The sequence below is a fragment of the Eucyclogobius newberryi genome, unplaced genomic scaffold (assembly GCF_026437365.1).
Source record: "Eucyclogobius newberryi isolate DKJ021-1_F unplaced genomic scaffold, fEucNew1.0.hap1 SCAF_14, whole genome shotgun sequence".
Taxonomy (NCBI): domain Eukaryota; kingdom Metazoa; phylum Chordata; class Actinopteri; order Gobiiformes; family Gobiidae; genus Eucyclogobius; species Eucyclogobius newberryi.
The window spans coordinates 32,132,269-32,148,280 of record NW_027315768.1 but is presented as its reverse complement, the minus strand read 5'-3'; the positions used below and the strand labels follow the sequence as shown (position 1 = coordinate 32,148,280).

The 16,012-nt window shown below is 44.4% G+C and overlaps 1 protein-coding gene across 3 annotated transcripts in view; it reads right to left on the bottom strand.

The window, feature by feature from the left end:
- Nucleotides 1-12,402: 12,402 nt before the first annotated feature.
- Nucleotides 12,403-16,012, bottom strand: part of sema5ba (sema domain, seven thrombospondin repeats (type 1 and type 1-like), transmembrane domain (TM) and short cytoplasmic domain, (semaphorin) 5Ba) — a 378,099-nt gene continuing 374,489 nt past the window's right edge. For all 3 annotated transcript variants that reach the window (XM_072445266.1, XM_072445269.1, XM_072445267.1), the window contains one exon: nt 12,403-12,630. In XM_072445266.1, the coding sequence (XP_072301367.1) occupies nt 12,439-12,630 (192 nt within the window). In that variant the 3' untranslated portion in view covers nt 12,403-12,438. The remainder of the gene's footprint in view (nt 12,631-16,012) is intronic.

Sequence of the window (16,012 nt, the reverse complement as noted above, 5' to 3'; positions counted from 1 at the left end):
GTGTCCTTTAGTGTTTGTGCTCATGGTCCAGACTCAGGGGGTGTGTCCTTTAGTGTTTGTGCTCATGGTCCAGACTCAGGGGGTGTGTCCTTTAGTGTTTGTGCTCATGGTCCAGACTCAGGGGGTGTGTCCTTTAGTGTTTGTGCTCATGGTCCAGACTCAGGGGGTGTGTCCTTTAGTGTTTGTGCTCATGGTCCAGACTCAGGGGGTGTGTCCTTTAGTGTTTGTGCTCATGGTCCAGACTCAGGGGGTGTGTCCTTTAGTGTTTGTGCTCATGGTCCAGACTCAGGGGGTGTGTCCTTTAGTGTTTGTGCTCATGGTCCAGACTCAGGGGGTGTGTCCTTTAGTGTCTGTGCTCATGGTCCAGACTCAGGGGGTGTGTCCTTTAGTGTTTGTGCTCATGGTCCAGACTCAGGGGGTGTGTCCTTTAGTGTCTGTGCTCATGGTCCAGACTCAGGGGGTGTGTCCTTTAGTGTCTGTGCTCATGGTCCAGACTCAGGGGGTGTGTCCTTTAGTGTCTGTGCTCATGGTCCAGACTCAGGGGGTGTGTCCTTTAGTGTCTGTGCTCATGGTCCAGACTCAGGGTGTGTGTCCTTTAGTGTTTGTGCTCATGGTCCAGACTCAGGGGGTGTGTCCTTTAGTGTTTGTGCTCATGGTCCAGACTCAGGGGGTGTGTCCTTTAGTGTCTGTGCTCATGGTCCAGACTCAGGGGGTGTGTCCTTTAGTGTTTGTGCTCATGGTCCAGACTCAGGGGGTGTGTCCTTTAGTGTTTGTGCTCATGGTCCAGACTCAGGGGGTGTGTCCTTTAGTGTTTGTGCTCATGGTCCAGACTCAGGGGGTGTGTCCTTTAGTGTTTGTGCTCATGGTCCAGACTCAGGGGGTGTGTCCTTTAGTGTTTGTGCTCATGGTCCAGACTCAGGGGGTGTGTCCTTTAGTGTTTGTGCTCATGGTCCAGACTCAGGGGGTGTGTCCTTTAGTGTCTGTGCTCATGGTCCAGACTCAGGGGGTGTGTCCTTTAGTGTTTGTGCTCATGGTCCAGACTCAGGGGGTGTGTCCTTTAGTGTTTGTGCTCATGGTCCAGACTCAGGGGGTGTGTCCTTTAGTGTTTGTGCTCATGGTCCAGACTCAGGGGGTGTGTCCTTTAGTGTTTGTGCTCATGGTCCAGACTCAGGGGGGTGTGTCCTTTAGTGTCTGTGCTCATGGTCCAGACTCAGGGGGTGTGTCCTTTAGTGTCTGTGCTCATGGTCCAGACTCAGGGGGTGTGTCCTTTAGTGTTTGTGCTCATGGTCCAGACTCAGGGGGTGTGTCCTTTAGTGTTTGTGCTCATGGTCCAGACTCAGGGGGTGTGTCCTTTAGTGTTTGTGCTCATGGTCCAGACTCAGGGGGTGTGTCCTTTAGTGTTTGTGCTCATGGTCCAGACTCAGGGGGTGTGTCCTTTAGTGTTTGTGCTCATGGTCCAGACTCAGGGGGTGTGTCCTTTAGTGTTTGTGCTCATGGTCCAGACTCAGGGGGTGTGTCCTTTAGTGTTTGTGCTCATGGTCCAGACTCAGGGGGTGTGTCCTTTAGTGTCTGTGCTCATGGTCCAGACTCGAGGGTCAATATGGGTCAATATATTGTTGTATCTCTACAAAACACAAACTGTAACTTGGGGCTCGGGTTTCATAATAATTGTCTTGTTTTTTTCAGGGAGGAGCAGCGGCTCCACAGTGAGCTCCCTCACTCTGAGGTGCAGTTTGCTCTTCGGGTGCTCAGTGCCGTCCAGAGCAACAACTATGTGCAGTTTTTTAAATATTCAGCGGGTAATCTCGTCTGATCTGAGGTCATAGTCGAATGGAGCGGCCTCGTACCTGTCCGGCTGACTGCTCCACCAATATTTCAACCAGGTACTGACCCTCACAGCGCTGGCCGCGAAATAGACGGGGGCCCGGGGCCCGCAAGCAGTCAAATCTCCGGCGGGCCCCCTCCTAATTCAAACCGCGGGCCCGCCGTGCCCCTGTATCTAAAATCAAGATTTAACTAGTAATTTGGCCATATTCGGGGCATTTTCATCACTTAAGTTTCGTTTTGACAGACATGCCCACTTCGCAGTCTTCTCGCTTCTCATTGGCCGAGCGGGGTCCATGAAAGCGGGCTTCTGATTGGCCGCTGCGTTCGTGTCGCGTTCGTGTCTCCTCGGAAATGGCCGGTGTAATTTTCCGGCAAAAGTGAAGACTGAATAACGGACTGAGTAAAGTTGTTTACAACAAAAACTGTATGTCGATGTGTAAGTACCACCCCCCCACCCAAAAGACAAAAAGTTACAGAAGAACAGAAGAAAAAAAAAAAAATGATTATGAGAAGACTGAAAGGGACAGACAGTATATGGAGTGGTGGGACAGACAGTATATGGAGTGGTGGGACAGACAGTATATGGAGTGGTGGGACACACAGTATATGGAGTGGTGGGACAGACAGGGACAGACAGTATATGGAGTGGTGGGACAGACAGTATATGGAGTGGTGGGACAGGCAGTATATGGAGTGGTGGGACAGACAGTATATGGAGTGGTGGGACAGACAGGGACAGACAGTATATGGAGTGGTGGGACAGACAGTATATGGAGTGGTGGGACAGGCAGTATATGGAGTGGTGGGACAGACAGTATATGGAGTGGTGGGACAGGCAGTATATGGAGTGGTGGGACAGACAGTATATGGAGTGGTGGGACACACAGTATATGGAGTGGTGGGACAGACAGTATATGGAGTGGTGGGACAGACAGTATATGGAGTGGTGGGACAGGCAGTATATGGAGTGGTGGGACAGACAGTATATGGAGTGGTGGGACAGGCAGTATATGGAGTGGTGGGACAGGCAGTATATGGAGTGGTGGGACACACAGTATATGGAGTGGTGGGACAGACAGTATATGGAGTGGTGGGACAGGCAGTATATGGAGTGGTGGGACAGGCAGTATATGGAGTGGTGGGACAGACAGTATATGGAGTGGTGGGACAGACAGTATATGGAGTGGTGGGACAGGCAGTATATGGAGTGGTGGGACAGGCAGTATATGGAGTGGTGGGACAGGCAGTATATGGAGTGGTGGGACAGGCAGTATATGGAGTGGTGGGACAGGCAGTATATGGAGTGGTGGGACAGGCAGTATATGGAGTGGTGGGACAGGCAGTATATGGAGTGGGGGACAGGCAGTATATGGAGTGGTGGGACAGGCAGTATATGGAGTGGTGGGACAGGCAGTATATGGAGTGGTGGGACAGACAGTATATGGAGTGGTGGGACAGACAGTATATGGAGTGGTGGGACAGACAGTATATGGAGTGGTGGGACAGGCAGTATATGGAGTGGTGGGACAGGCAGTATATGGAGTGGTGGGACAGGCAGTATATGGAGTGGTGGGACAGACAGTATATGGAGTGGTGGGACAGGCAGTATATGGAGTGGTGGGACAGGCAGTATATGGAGTGGTGGGACAGACAGTATATGGAGTGGTGGGACAGACAGTATATGGAGTGGTGGGACAGGCAGTATATGGAGTGGTGGGACAGACAGTATATGGAGTGGTGGGACAGGCAGTATATGGAGTGGTGGGACAGACAGTATATGGAGTGGTGGGACAGACAGTATATGGAGTGGTGGGACAGACAGTATATGGAGTGGTGGGACAGACAGTATATGGAGTGGTGGGACACACCTGTCCCCTGCAACAGTCTGACAGGAGCAGGATTGTTGTATTGCACGGTGTGTTTGGCTTTTCCTCAAAAGGGATTCAACAAGCCACAAGTATTTATTTGTCAAGCTTTGGTATTGAACTCTTACAGCTTCTATTTGAACAATACTGAGACTTGATTTGTCCCTGACAAGAAGATTATGATTCAGAATATTTATTATAAAACATAAGATCTGTGTCTATTTTGAAGACTGTGATTTTATTTATTCCTGCTGCAGAACATATAAGATCTTCTTGTGTCAAATGCTGTAAACAGTATTTATTTATATCCAAGAAACATTATTATATTAAACAGTTTTAAAGATCATGATCTCTGGTTTATATGATTCAGTATTTGTGCTCTTCCTTCATATCAAAGAAAAGATAAAAGTACTTTAAATTGTTTTACATGCTAATAACGAGGTTTAAAACAACAAATTGATCTTGTTCTTATGACGCCGCGATGCCGCGCACGCTTGTGGGCCCCTGAAATTGCTGGGGGGCACCTAACTTTTTTAGGTAGGGGGCCCCCCTGCCCCCTAACTTTGAAAATCTATCATTGCATCATGGCATACACAGTCGGGTCTCGTCCCACCATGTTCCCCCTGGACAACATCATTCAGATGTTGGTGTTTGACGACAGGGACGAGGCCACAGCCCTCCGTCCCCTCAAGACCGACCGGGGCGTGGCTGCTGGTGAACCTTCCTGAGGTTGATCGAGCTGCCCACATTACGTCGTGCCAGGCCCGGGGGTCTGCCGGGCTGGCCCGGGTGCGTGGAGGCCACGGAGGCCGTGAGCCCCAGTGCGCAGGGAGACTTCAAAAGGCCCTTCACGCTCAAGTGGCTACGCCGGGGACCCCGGTCTTTTGGACAGGGTATTTCGACATGTGGACGGACATTTTCGAGGGCAAGGACGGGGTCATTTTTAATAATACATTTTGGAAAAGTTTTTAACTCTGGCTGGGAAGCGTTTGACGATAGTCTACCACAGTCCGCGCCATGACAGTTTAGTGAAAATTTGCATGCTGCGCGCTGATTGGTCGTAAAGTTTGTGTGGTTTGGTTCTGATTGGCTGCCGAGCCGTGGTCTGGAAAATGCCGACTATCCACGTTTGCCATACGGCACATGGCTTCTAAGTCTCTGTCCCTCCTCTGTCCCTCCTCTGTCTCTCCTCTGTCTCTCCTCTGTCTCTCCTCTGTCCCTCCTCTGTCTCTCCTCTGTCTCTCCTCTGTCTCTCCTCTGTCTCTCCTCTGTCCCTCCTCTGTCTCTCCTCTGTCTCTCCTCTGTCTCTCCTCTGTCCCTCCTCTGTCTCTCCTCTGTCTCTCCTCTGTCCCTCCTCTGTCTCTCCTCTGTCCCTCCTCTGTCCCTCCTCTGTCCCTCCTCTGTCTCTCCTCTGTCTCTCCTCTGTCCCTCCTCTGTCCCTCCTCTGTCTCTCCTCTGTCCCTCCTCTGTCCCTCCTCTGTCTCTCCTCTGTCTTTCCCTCTGTCTCTCCTCTGTCCCTTCTGTCTCTCCTCTGTCTCTCCTCTGTCCCTCCTCTGTTTCTCCTCTGTCTTTTCCTCTGTCTCTCCTCTGTCCCTCCTCTGTCCCTCCTCTGTCTCTCCTCTGTCCCTCCTCTGTCTTTTCCTCTGTCTCTCCTCTGTCCCTCCTCTGTCTCTCCTCTGTCTTTTCCTCTGTCCCTCCTCTGTCCCTCCTCTGTCCCTCCTCTGTCTTTTCCTCTGTATCTCCTCTGTCCCTCCTCTGTCTCTCCTGTCTTTTCCTCTGTCTCTCCTCTGTCTCTCCTCTGTCCCTCCTCTGTCCCTCCTCTGTCTCTCCTCTGTCCCTCCTCTGTCCCTCCTCTGTCTCTCCTCTGTCTTTTCCTCTGTCTCTCCTCTGTCTTTTCCTCTGTCTCTCCTCTGTCCCTCCTCTGTCTCTCCTCTGTCCCTCCTCTGTCTCTCCTCTGTCTCTCCTCTGTCTCTCCTCTGTCTCTCCTCTGTCCCTCCTCTGTCTCTCCTCTGTCTCTCCTCTGTCTCTCCTCTGTCCCTCCTCTGTCTCTCCTCTGTCCCTCCTCTGTCCCTCCTCTGTCCCTCCTCTGTCTCTCCTCTGTCTCTCCTCTGTCCCTCCTCTGTCCCTCCTCTGTCTCTCCTCTGTCCCTCCTCTGTCCCTCCTCTGTCTCTCCTCTGTCTTTCCCTCTGTCTCTCCTCTGTCCCTTCTGTCTCTCCTCTGTCTCTCCTCTGTCCCTCCTCTGTCCCTCCTCTGTTTCTCCTCTGTCTTTTCCTCTGTCTCTCCTCTGTCCCTCCTCTGTCCCTCCTCTGTCTCTCCTCTGTCCCTCCTCTGTCTTTTCCTCTGTCTCTCCTCTGTCCCTCCTCTGTCTCTCCTCTGTCTTTTCCTCTGTCCCTCCTCTGTCCCTCCTCTGTCTTTTCCTCTGTATCTCCTCTGTCCCTCCTCTGTCTCTCCTGTCTTTTCCTCTGTCTCTCCTCTGTCTCTCCTCTGTCCCTCCTCTGTCCCTCCTCTGTCTCTCCTCTGTCCCTCCTCTGTCCCTCCTCTGTCTCTCCTCTGTCCCTCCTCTGTCTTTTCCTCTGTCTCTCCTCTGTCTTTTCCTCTGTCTCTCCTCTGTCCCTCCTCTGTCTCTCCTCTGTCTCTCCTCTGTCCCTCCTCTGTCTTTTCCTCTGTCTCTCCTCTGTCCCTCCTCTGTCTCTCCTCTGTCCCTCCTCTGTCCCTCCTCTGTCTTTTCCTCTGTCTCTCCTCTGTCTCTCCTCTGTCCCTCCTCTGTCTTTTCCTCTGTCCCTCCTCTGTCTCTCCTCTGTCTCTCCTCTGTCCCTCCTGTCCCTCCTCTGTCTTTTCCTCTGTCTCTCCTCTGTCCCTCCTCTGTCCCTCCTCTGTCTCTCCTCTGTCCCTCCTCTGTCTTTTCCTCTGTCTCTCCTCTGTCCCTCCTCTGTCCCTCCTCTGTCTTTTCCTCTGTCTCTCCTCTGTCCCTCCTCTGTCTCTCCTCTGTCCCTCCTCTGTCTCTCCTCTGTCTCTCCTCTGTCCCTCCTGTCCCTCCTCTGTCCCTCCTCTGTCTTTTCCTCTGTCTCTCCTCTGTCCCTCCTCTGTCCCTCCTCTGTCTCTCCTCTGTCCCTCCTCTGTCCCTCCTCTGTTTCTCCTCTGTCTTTTCCTCTGTCCCTCCTCTGTCCCTCCTCTGTCTCTCCTCTGTCCCTCCTCTGTCTTTTCCTCTGTCTCTCCTCTGTCTCTCCTCTGTCCCTCCTCTGTCTCTCCTCTGTCTTTTCCTCTGTCCCTCCTCTGTCCCTCCTCTGTCCCTCCTCTGTCTTTTCCTCTGTATCTCCTCTGTCCCTCCTCTGTCTCTCCTGTCTTTTCCTCTGTCTCTCCTCTGTCTCTCCTCTGTCCCTCCTCTGTCTCTCCTCTGTCCCTCCTCTGTCCCTCCTCTGTCTCTCCTCTGTCCCTCCTCTGTCTTTTCCTCTGTCTCTCCTCTGTCTTTTCCTCTGTCTCTCCTCTGTCCCTCCTCTGTCTCTCCTCTGTCTCTCCTCTGTCCCTCCTCTGTCTTTTCCTCTGTCTCTCCTCTGTCCCTCCTCTGTCTCTCCTCTGTCCCTCCTCTGTCCCTCCTCTGTCTTTTCCTCTGTCTCTCCTCTGTCTCTCCTCTGTCCCTCCTCTGTCCCTCCTCTGTCTTTTCCTCTGTCCCTCCTCTGTCTCTCCTCTGTCCCTCCTCTGTCTCTCCTCTGTCTCTCCTCTGTCCCTCCTGTCCCTCCTCTGTCTTTTCCTCTGTCTCTCCTCTGTCCCTCCTCTGTCCCTCCTCTGTCTCTCCTCTGTCCCTCCTCTGTCCCTCCTCTGTCCCTCCTCTGTCTTTTCCTCTGTCTCTCCTCTGTCCCTCCTCTGTCCCTCCTCTGTCTTTTCCTCTGTCTCTCCTCTGTCCCTCCTCTGTCTCTCCTCTGTCTCTCCTCTGTCCCTCCTGTCCCTCCTCTGTCCCTCCTCTGTCTTTTCCTCTGTCTCTCCTCTGTCCCTCCTCTGTCCCTCCTCTGTCTCTCCTCTGTCCCTCCTCTGTCTCTCCTCTGTCTCTCCTCTGTCTCTCCTCTGTCCCTCCTGTCCCTCCTCTGTCCCTCCTCTGTCTTTTCCTCTGTCTCTCCTCTGTCCCTCCTCTGTCCCTCCTCTGTCTCTCCTCTGTCCCTCATCTGTCTTTTCCTCTGTCTCTCCTCTGTCTCTCCTCTGTCCCTCCTCTGTCCCTCCTCTGTCTTTTCCTCTGTCTCTCCTCTGTCCCTCCTCTGTCCCTCCTCTGTCTCTCCTCCTGTCCTGGTTCCCCTCCTGTCCTCCACTTTTGGAGTCTAATGGCCCGTTCATACCTCCGCGTCAAAGCGTCCAGTTTACATTCAAAGTCTATATGGACGCGTGTCTTTGCGTCCAGCGTTTTTGCTATGTGTTTTGAGCGTTTTTGCGGCGTGAATCCTGCGTTGTGGTCGCCTTTATCAAAGCTTATAAATCAGAACTTACAAGGGGAATAATATCTAAATTGTACCAATGCATTGCTCGTTTGGACATCTACTCTACTAAATATATTTAAAACAAATGGGCAAGGCAGAGTAACCTTTGATGGACGAGGAGTTCCCATTCCACATACCAACACACATATATATATATATATATATATAATTACAAATAATGTATATATTTATAAAGCGCTGTATATATTGTACAGAATTGAGTTGATTGATTCATCGCTGATCATTTAAACCTGTGTTTTATAATGAATAAAAACCATCATTCCGGATGGATTCTCAGGCACAGCTTTTGTGTTGGCATCAAGGTTTATTATCCTTTATAATGTACAATATACAAAAATATAGGATACCAAAAATTCACAGTGTCTAAAAGGCAGTGATTACAGTCTACATACAGGTCTAACAGCACACCTGGACGTTGCATAGAAGGGCACAGAGCCACGCCTCGCAGGGGACACCGCTATATGAGCAAGAACCTGTGTGTTTTTCTGCTTCTTATACTGCAAACATGAAAATCTACTTTATTACTTAGTATCAATGTATTCATTTGAGAAGATTTGACAAGTTTTTTCACTTAGTTTGCCTGAATTATTTACATTTTTCAATATTTTTCTGACCAGTTTTATAGCAATGTACTATTATGATTTATTTATATCTTTTTCCAATGCAATTTATCTATTACATTTCTATTCTACCGGCAAATATTTAGCTTGACATTAGAAAAAAGCATGAATCCAGTCAGAAAACACATACATTAAATAATACAGGCATAATAAGTGAAGAATAACTAAACTAATATGACTTATGCGTACGAATTTAGTGTACTAGAGATTCATTTAGCTTCAGTTTTAGTTGATTGTTTTTCTTCAAATTTTGAGCCGCACATTAGAAATTACTTTGCTTAAAAAATGTACAGCAGAATTAGTGGATTCAATAATAAAAATAACATTATAATACATTAAAACTGTAAGGCAAATGCAGCGTCTTTGTGTCTGTTTCTTTGTCTGCGGCGTTTATCCGGACGCAATACCATCAAAGGCCAGCAGGGGCGCTCCGAATTCAAAAGCGGTGTCCCCGTGCAAATCTTATGGTCGGGGTGTACTTAGCTGCTGCAATGTATTTTTCTTGAAACAACTATAAGGCTTTTCAAACAAACAGTGTTAGCTTTACACTATATTTACAGGTACAGGGGCCGCAGAAGGATATTTACACACCGTTGAGTCCTCGTGCCGTGCGCTAAACAAACGTGGACTTAGCATTCATCGATCGAGCAGTATAAAATATAGTGTCAAATGCCCTTTATATTACCAAGCGTCTTTATGTGGCTCCCCTGTCGCTCCAGAGATGAGTAAAAAACAAAAAACTGTGGAACAAATGGAGCGTACAGATGTCTTACACTGGAAACATTCTAAATCTAAAGAAGTTCAAATGACTCAATTTGTGTAGTTTTGACCATTTTCGATTAAGGACTTATTTATTAGCGTGACTTTTTGAAAAAAAAAATCAAAAAAGAAATCTGGGTAGTTCAAATACGTAGCTTCATTTCTAGAATTTCTTAAATCTGAAATGTCTAGTGTGCTTTTCTTATTTTAACTGTAATGTATTTTTATATATTTAGTGTATTTTTTAAAATTTGATTAGAAGTGAAAATTTGCTTTCTTATAAGTGGAAGTGCTGTTTTTTATATTTGAAGTGGAATAATGCTTGTTCCAAAGATAAATCCAATTTTAGTCGTCAAAACTAAGTCAAACATATTCAACACTACTTAGAACGCAATTATTTTATTTCTTGGTTTACAGATTTTTAAATTAAATATATTGAACAGGCGGACGAAATAAAAATATCATTTCAATTTCAAAAGATTTTTTCTTCCGGGTTTGTACAAACGCACCACGGGAGGAGAGGGGGAGGAGCCGCGGCGTGCAGGAGCGTGTAACTGTAGATTTAGCGTGTTTTGCATCAGTAGAACTGACGCTTCTAAGTGTGCGCCCTTAGTCACGGCAAAATGTGCTGGAGAAAATGTGGTAAACGGGTTTAAAATGTGTATTTGCGATATAAAGGCGCGCAGCAGACAGAGAGACGAAAAATTGCTTCACGCGCTCTTATCTTTTGACTTAATACCGCTTTTAATATTTAATTTAATACTATTTTGCGTTGTCGGCGGTACTTTATAAAAAAAAATATATATATTATTTTGTTGAAATCAATCATCTAAGTGCGGCGGATCTGTAAACCAAGTAATAAAATAACCTCGACCTTATTTAAAAAAATAAAGATAAAATCTGGATAGTTCCAATACATAGTTTCATTTGGAGAATTTCTTAAATCTGAAATATCTTTAGTAAGAGAAACGTGTTTATTTGAGTAGTGTGCTTTTCTTATTTTAACTATAATGTATTTTTATATATTTAGTGTATTTTTTTTTTTATTTTATTGCTGTTTTTTCCATATTTGAAGTGGAATAATGCTTGTTCCATAGGTAAATCCAATTTTAGTCGTCAAAACTAAGTCAAACATATTCAACACTACGTACTTTGAGCTAGTTAAACGTATTTAACACATTGACACATGTATTTTCTTATCTCAAGCGACTACATCCTTAAACTAGTCGTGATTACCAGGACACGAGGTAAAAAATGTACGTCGTAAAAAAAAAAGGCATTAAAATAAAACTTGGTCAAAACTACAAAAATTCTGTTTAATATTCTGAATTCCGGTCATTTTAACGATGTTCAGGGATACAGAGGAAAAGCTTTACAAACGCCGTGGTCCATCCGCGCTCACATGCTCTCACAGGCACAGACACTTTATGTACATTCATGTGTTATTTATGTACGGAAGAACGTTTGTGCCAAAAATATCAAATTCACTTGGAAACGTATGGAATCACGTTTGTGCCAAAAATATCAAATTCACTTGGAAATGCCGTTAATAAACACTTTAATAAACATCATTATTGACTCATATTGGTTGGTTCCACAACTGCCAATTTTATCACATTTATTTCATACGTCTCTTAATTATCATCCAAAAGTGTTTTATTTGTAATGAATAATGTCATGTAATGAGCTGATGCTAATTGACTAGCTGAATATAAGAAAGTAAGTAATTAGTAAGATGAAGTTGAAGCTTATAATTTCAGCTATAGCTTGTTGTAAAAAAAAGAATAATAAAAAAAGAATTATTTCAAAATATTAACTTTTCCTTAGCTAAAAAAAATAAAAAATAAAAGTAAAATTCTGCGGACAATTTATTTTATTTATAAGTGTAACAAACAAGAACTAAAAAACAACAACACACAAAGGTTAGCAATCTTGTCACAGTTAGATTCAAGTGCTTTTTGATCATTACTACTACTATTGAAATAAAAAAATGTCAATATTTTTGGCACAAACGTACTTCCGTATCCAAACCTATGACGTCACCGAGATGCTAACAAAACAGAAAACATTAACAATCAATTACTTATCAAAATATGTCCTCCTATGCTACGTCTGAGCATGACAACAAACCTCTTAAAAAACAAAACAATAAGTGCCAGTCTACTAGCTTATTCTATCGCCATAGCAACACAGTCCAGTCGTACAGCGCGTTCACTGGTCATCTCTCTCTCGTATGACCGCCAGTAGATTACACACTGAACTAATTGTACAATCAATTAATTCATACGTTGAGTCTTTAATTGTTCGTTGAAAAAAAAAAAAAAAACAGAAAGTGAATAGAAAAACTCGCTGGCCCCTCCTGCTGGCCAATCCTGCCTACTGCGTTCAGGCACCGAGGCGTTTGCAGATCGTTATAAACAGTACGACTTTGTCCCATTTTCGAAACTTTAAACTTTGGAGATCTCTTGAGTTTTTTTGAGTTTAGCAATTGCCCGTTTCTCCTCCTTGAAGTCCTCCCCCACGACGAACGTTGCCTCAATACATTTCAATATGGTTAAGTCTTATATTGAATTGATAGTTTTATAGCATGGACGTAGCATGAGCGTTTCGAGTTCTTTAGCTGCTGAGAATGAAGGGAATCCAAAAGGCTAGCTTGTTCCGTCGCTTTTTCCGTTTAGCATCGCTCGACCCGCGCACAATTCCACTTTTTTCAAGAACGAAACAAAGCCCCGTGTCTTAGCTTCCCATCGAAGTAGTCCAAAATAGTTCCAAAAAATCCGCCGTTCCATATCGGTCCTGAAAGTGGATGCGGTTCCGACGGTGGTGGGCCGCGTGACGGTGGGGTTAGCGTAGCCTTGTGTCGCGGCGGGTTCGCGGCGGGTCTCAGCTGTTGTTGCTGTTGCTATTGTTGCTGTGGTTGTAGGTCCGGCAGGGCGAGGGCGAGGCGTTGGGCTGGTAGTCGAACTTCCCGAGCGCGGTGGGGTAGTACGTGGTGGTGTACACGTTCGTCTGCTGCAGTGGAGTCGGGTAGAAGTTGGAGCGCTCGTCCGGCAGAAGGTTGTTTTTGTTCAGCGTCTGGAAATGGAAGAGGGAAAATAAGAGGATAAATGAGCGATTTGTTTTTTTTATAGGGCAACTGGAGGAAAGTCAGCTAAAATGTTACGTGAAGTCGGTGATTTGTGTAAAACGTTCATGTGCGCACGGGTCAATATTGCACCCTAGTATTTCCATTTTGGTTTTATGGTCAATTTGAATTTTTATCCAAAATATCTTAAGGCAAAATCAACAAACTTTAATAAGGGCCAGTGAACAAGCCTGGGTGAATGACCTGCTCCCTCCCCGTCCGACACCTTGAATGTTCAACTTAATTTTATTAAATTAAATTAAAAAAAAAAACATATATATATATTTTATTTTTTACATTTTCAAATTTATTTTATTTAAAAGAAAAATATTTCTTAATTTATTTTAATTTTATTAATCTATTTTATTTTACTTTATCTAATTATTATTTTTATTATTAATTTTTTTAATTTTTATTTATTTATTTAATTAAAAAAATATATCCTTATTATGATTTAAGCTGAGCAAAATAATATGTCTGTTTGCCGTAACCCGACCAACCCGCTATGAAACTAACTAGTCGACTGAAAAAAGAATATCAGCATTTTGTTGAAAAAACGTCAAAATCTTTTATTTTTCAATTATTTCGCCGACTCACCGACCGGTCTTTCCTTGAACCACCATGTCAAATATTTTTATCACGCTTGTAAACCTGACTTTCATCTCAAAGGACTGATAACGCACTGCGCACCGCATGTGCGTCCTCATTTTCAGTCCTCCACATGCATCTGTAACAAAATAGAGCGCGCTTAGAAGTCTTCTTATTGCCTTTTACATGTTGGTTTGCCCTTGTCGGCGCCACTTACATGTCCATTGTAATGTGAGCCTCTGTCAGGGTGTGAAATTTGACTTACGCAAATGCATTCTGGGATTGAAACACGCCCAGCAGCGTCATCACAACAAACATGGCGGCGCCCGTGTCCCCCGCATGTTCCCCCGCTCGCCTTCGCTACCAAAATAAAGGATAGCGGCGTACAAAAGGTCGATTGAAATATCTTAAAATCGTGATATTTAGTCTCCTGATCGGGTTGAGAGAGACGTTTTCCGTCATTGACTGTTGAAGCCTGACCCCTGGTGGTCACTCCAACTCAAAAAATGACAAAATTTTGATCTTTTTTTTGCCTTCAAAGTAAAAAAAAAAAGAATTTGCCTACCGTCCGAGCCAGATGAAAAATGTTGACTCGGGTTACAGCAAACTGACAATTTATTTGGGGTAGCCTTATTATTGTTTATTCTTAATTTAATTTAATTTATTTTATTTTTATTTATTTATTTATTCATTTATTTATATTAATAATGAATAAGAACTGAACAGATGGATGGAAATATATATATATAAATATATACATTTAGTGGGGTCAACCAATTGAAAGGGACACTTTTTAACATAAACATGGACGCTGGATCAGCCAATCGGAGACATGCACGGTATTAAAACAAACATGGCTGCTCACGAGGAAAAAGACAGGAAACAAATGACAGGGGGAATGAAAAACGTTGCGGATTTCTTCAGAATCAATACCAAAAAGTAATAGGAAATAATAAACCCAATGTCATGCTTTAAACTCCAAAATATGCCCACCGTTCATCTGTTTTAGACCATTTTAGACAGAGAGTACATACCGTATTTTCCGGACTATAAGTCGCACCAGCCAAAAAATGCATAATGGAGAAGAAAAAAACATATATAAGTTGCACTGGAGTATGAAATGCAGTTGCAAGTGTGAAAATAACAAATAATATCACATATAAGTCGCTCTGGAGTATAAGTATAAGTATAAGTCGCACCCCGGCCAAAACTATGAAAAAAGGTGCCACTTATAGTCCGGAAAATACGGTATACATGTTCTTGTTCTTTTTCGGTAAAATAAGCTTGAATTGGCGTGAACCACATCCATTTCCTACGTTGCGTCGCAGTTTTCCGTCTCAAGGTTACCGCGGGAGCAGCAGCGTATTCAAAACCAAAGCAATTTAACAAACCTAATTAAGCTCATGTCAAGCGTCGCCGGCGTGTCGTGTGCGCGGGAAAACAAGGGAAAGCCGCTCTTTTTTTGTTGCCGCGCCGTGATTGGCTTGTGTGCGTGCGGTAGCGGGAGGCATTAGGTGAAGCACTTAGTCTAATGTAATCCATCTGGAGAGAGAGCGAGGCTGTAATCATGTTAGAGATGCTGAAAGTGCCGCGCGGCGCCTGCAATGAATGGCTTTGAGGAGGCGGGTAAACACTGCCGTAGCGCTGATGCTAGCTGTGCGTTTACGTGTTGTTCTTAATGTTCTTAATATAAGTAACGAGCCGAAGCTTTCAGAGGTAAGACCGTCCCACTGACCCACATCACGCTCTTTCACACTCTTTCACGCTACATTTAAGCCTCATTTATTAAACATTTAAACCAGGGGTGTCCAAACTTTTTTCACTGAAGGCCGCATTTTGAAACTTCTATGGAGCTGAGGGCCCCAAAAAACCCACAATGTTGAATTTGAAAGTGAATACTTAAAAATGTTGCATTTAGCATTGTTCGATGAGCCTCCACACCTTTAATAATACTTGGAACAGTAATAATAGGTTGTCATCACATAAAAAATGTTTGAATTTTTCAAATTTTACAGTAAAAAATACTACTTTTTGTTGTTTGGACCAACTTAGCAGGAAGTCGGCGGGCCAACAAAAATTGGTCTGCGGGCCGCATTTGGCACCAGGGCCATAGTTTGGACATGCCTGATTTAAACAGTTATAGCTTTCTTATCAAGTTTTTGGGCATTCACATCATTTGGTATTACTATTTTATATCTTACAATTTAAATAAAAGTTAGCATTAGCAACGACAAACGGTTAGCTTAGCCAACTGCTGCTGTGCACAGAGCGTTACGACATGTCATTGTGAAGAGGCGGGGCTTATCGTTCTGCAGTTTTAAACAGGAAGTCAATGGACCCGTTTCTATTGCTAAACTGTTTAAGATAAATACTATATTTTACAATGAAGAAAATGTTAAATGTTATAGTTTCATATTAAGTTCCAGACAAAAAGCATAAAGTCTCCTTTAGGTAGTTACTAAATTTAATTATTACACTAATTTTTATTTTTAAAGTATTATTATTTTAATTTTTTAACCACGTATTCAAATGAAAAAGTGCTTAAAAAATTATATTTAATAATTATATAGAAATAAAAATAAAAATCAATTAAAAAATGAATACATCCATTGAATTAAGTTCCTTCAACAAACCAAGAAACTAAGAAAGGACAACAGCCAAATCTATTTTAGTATTATACACATGATCCATCTCTTCTTGAGCAAATCCTCTCAATCAAACTGTTAATAATGATATTATGTGTTT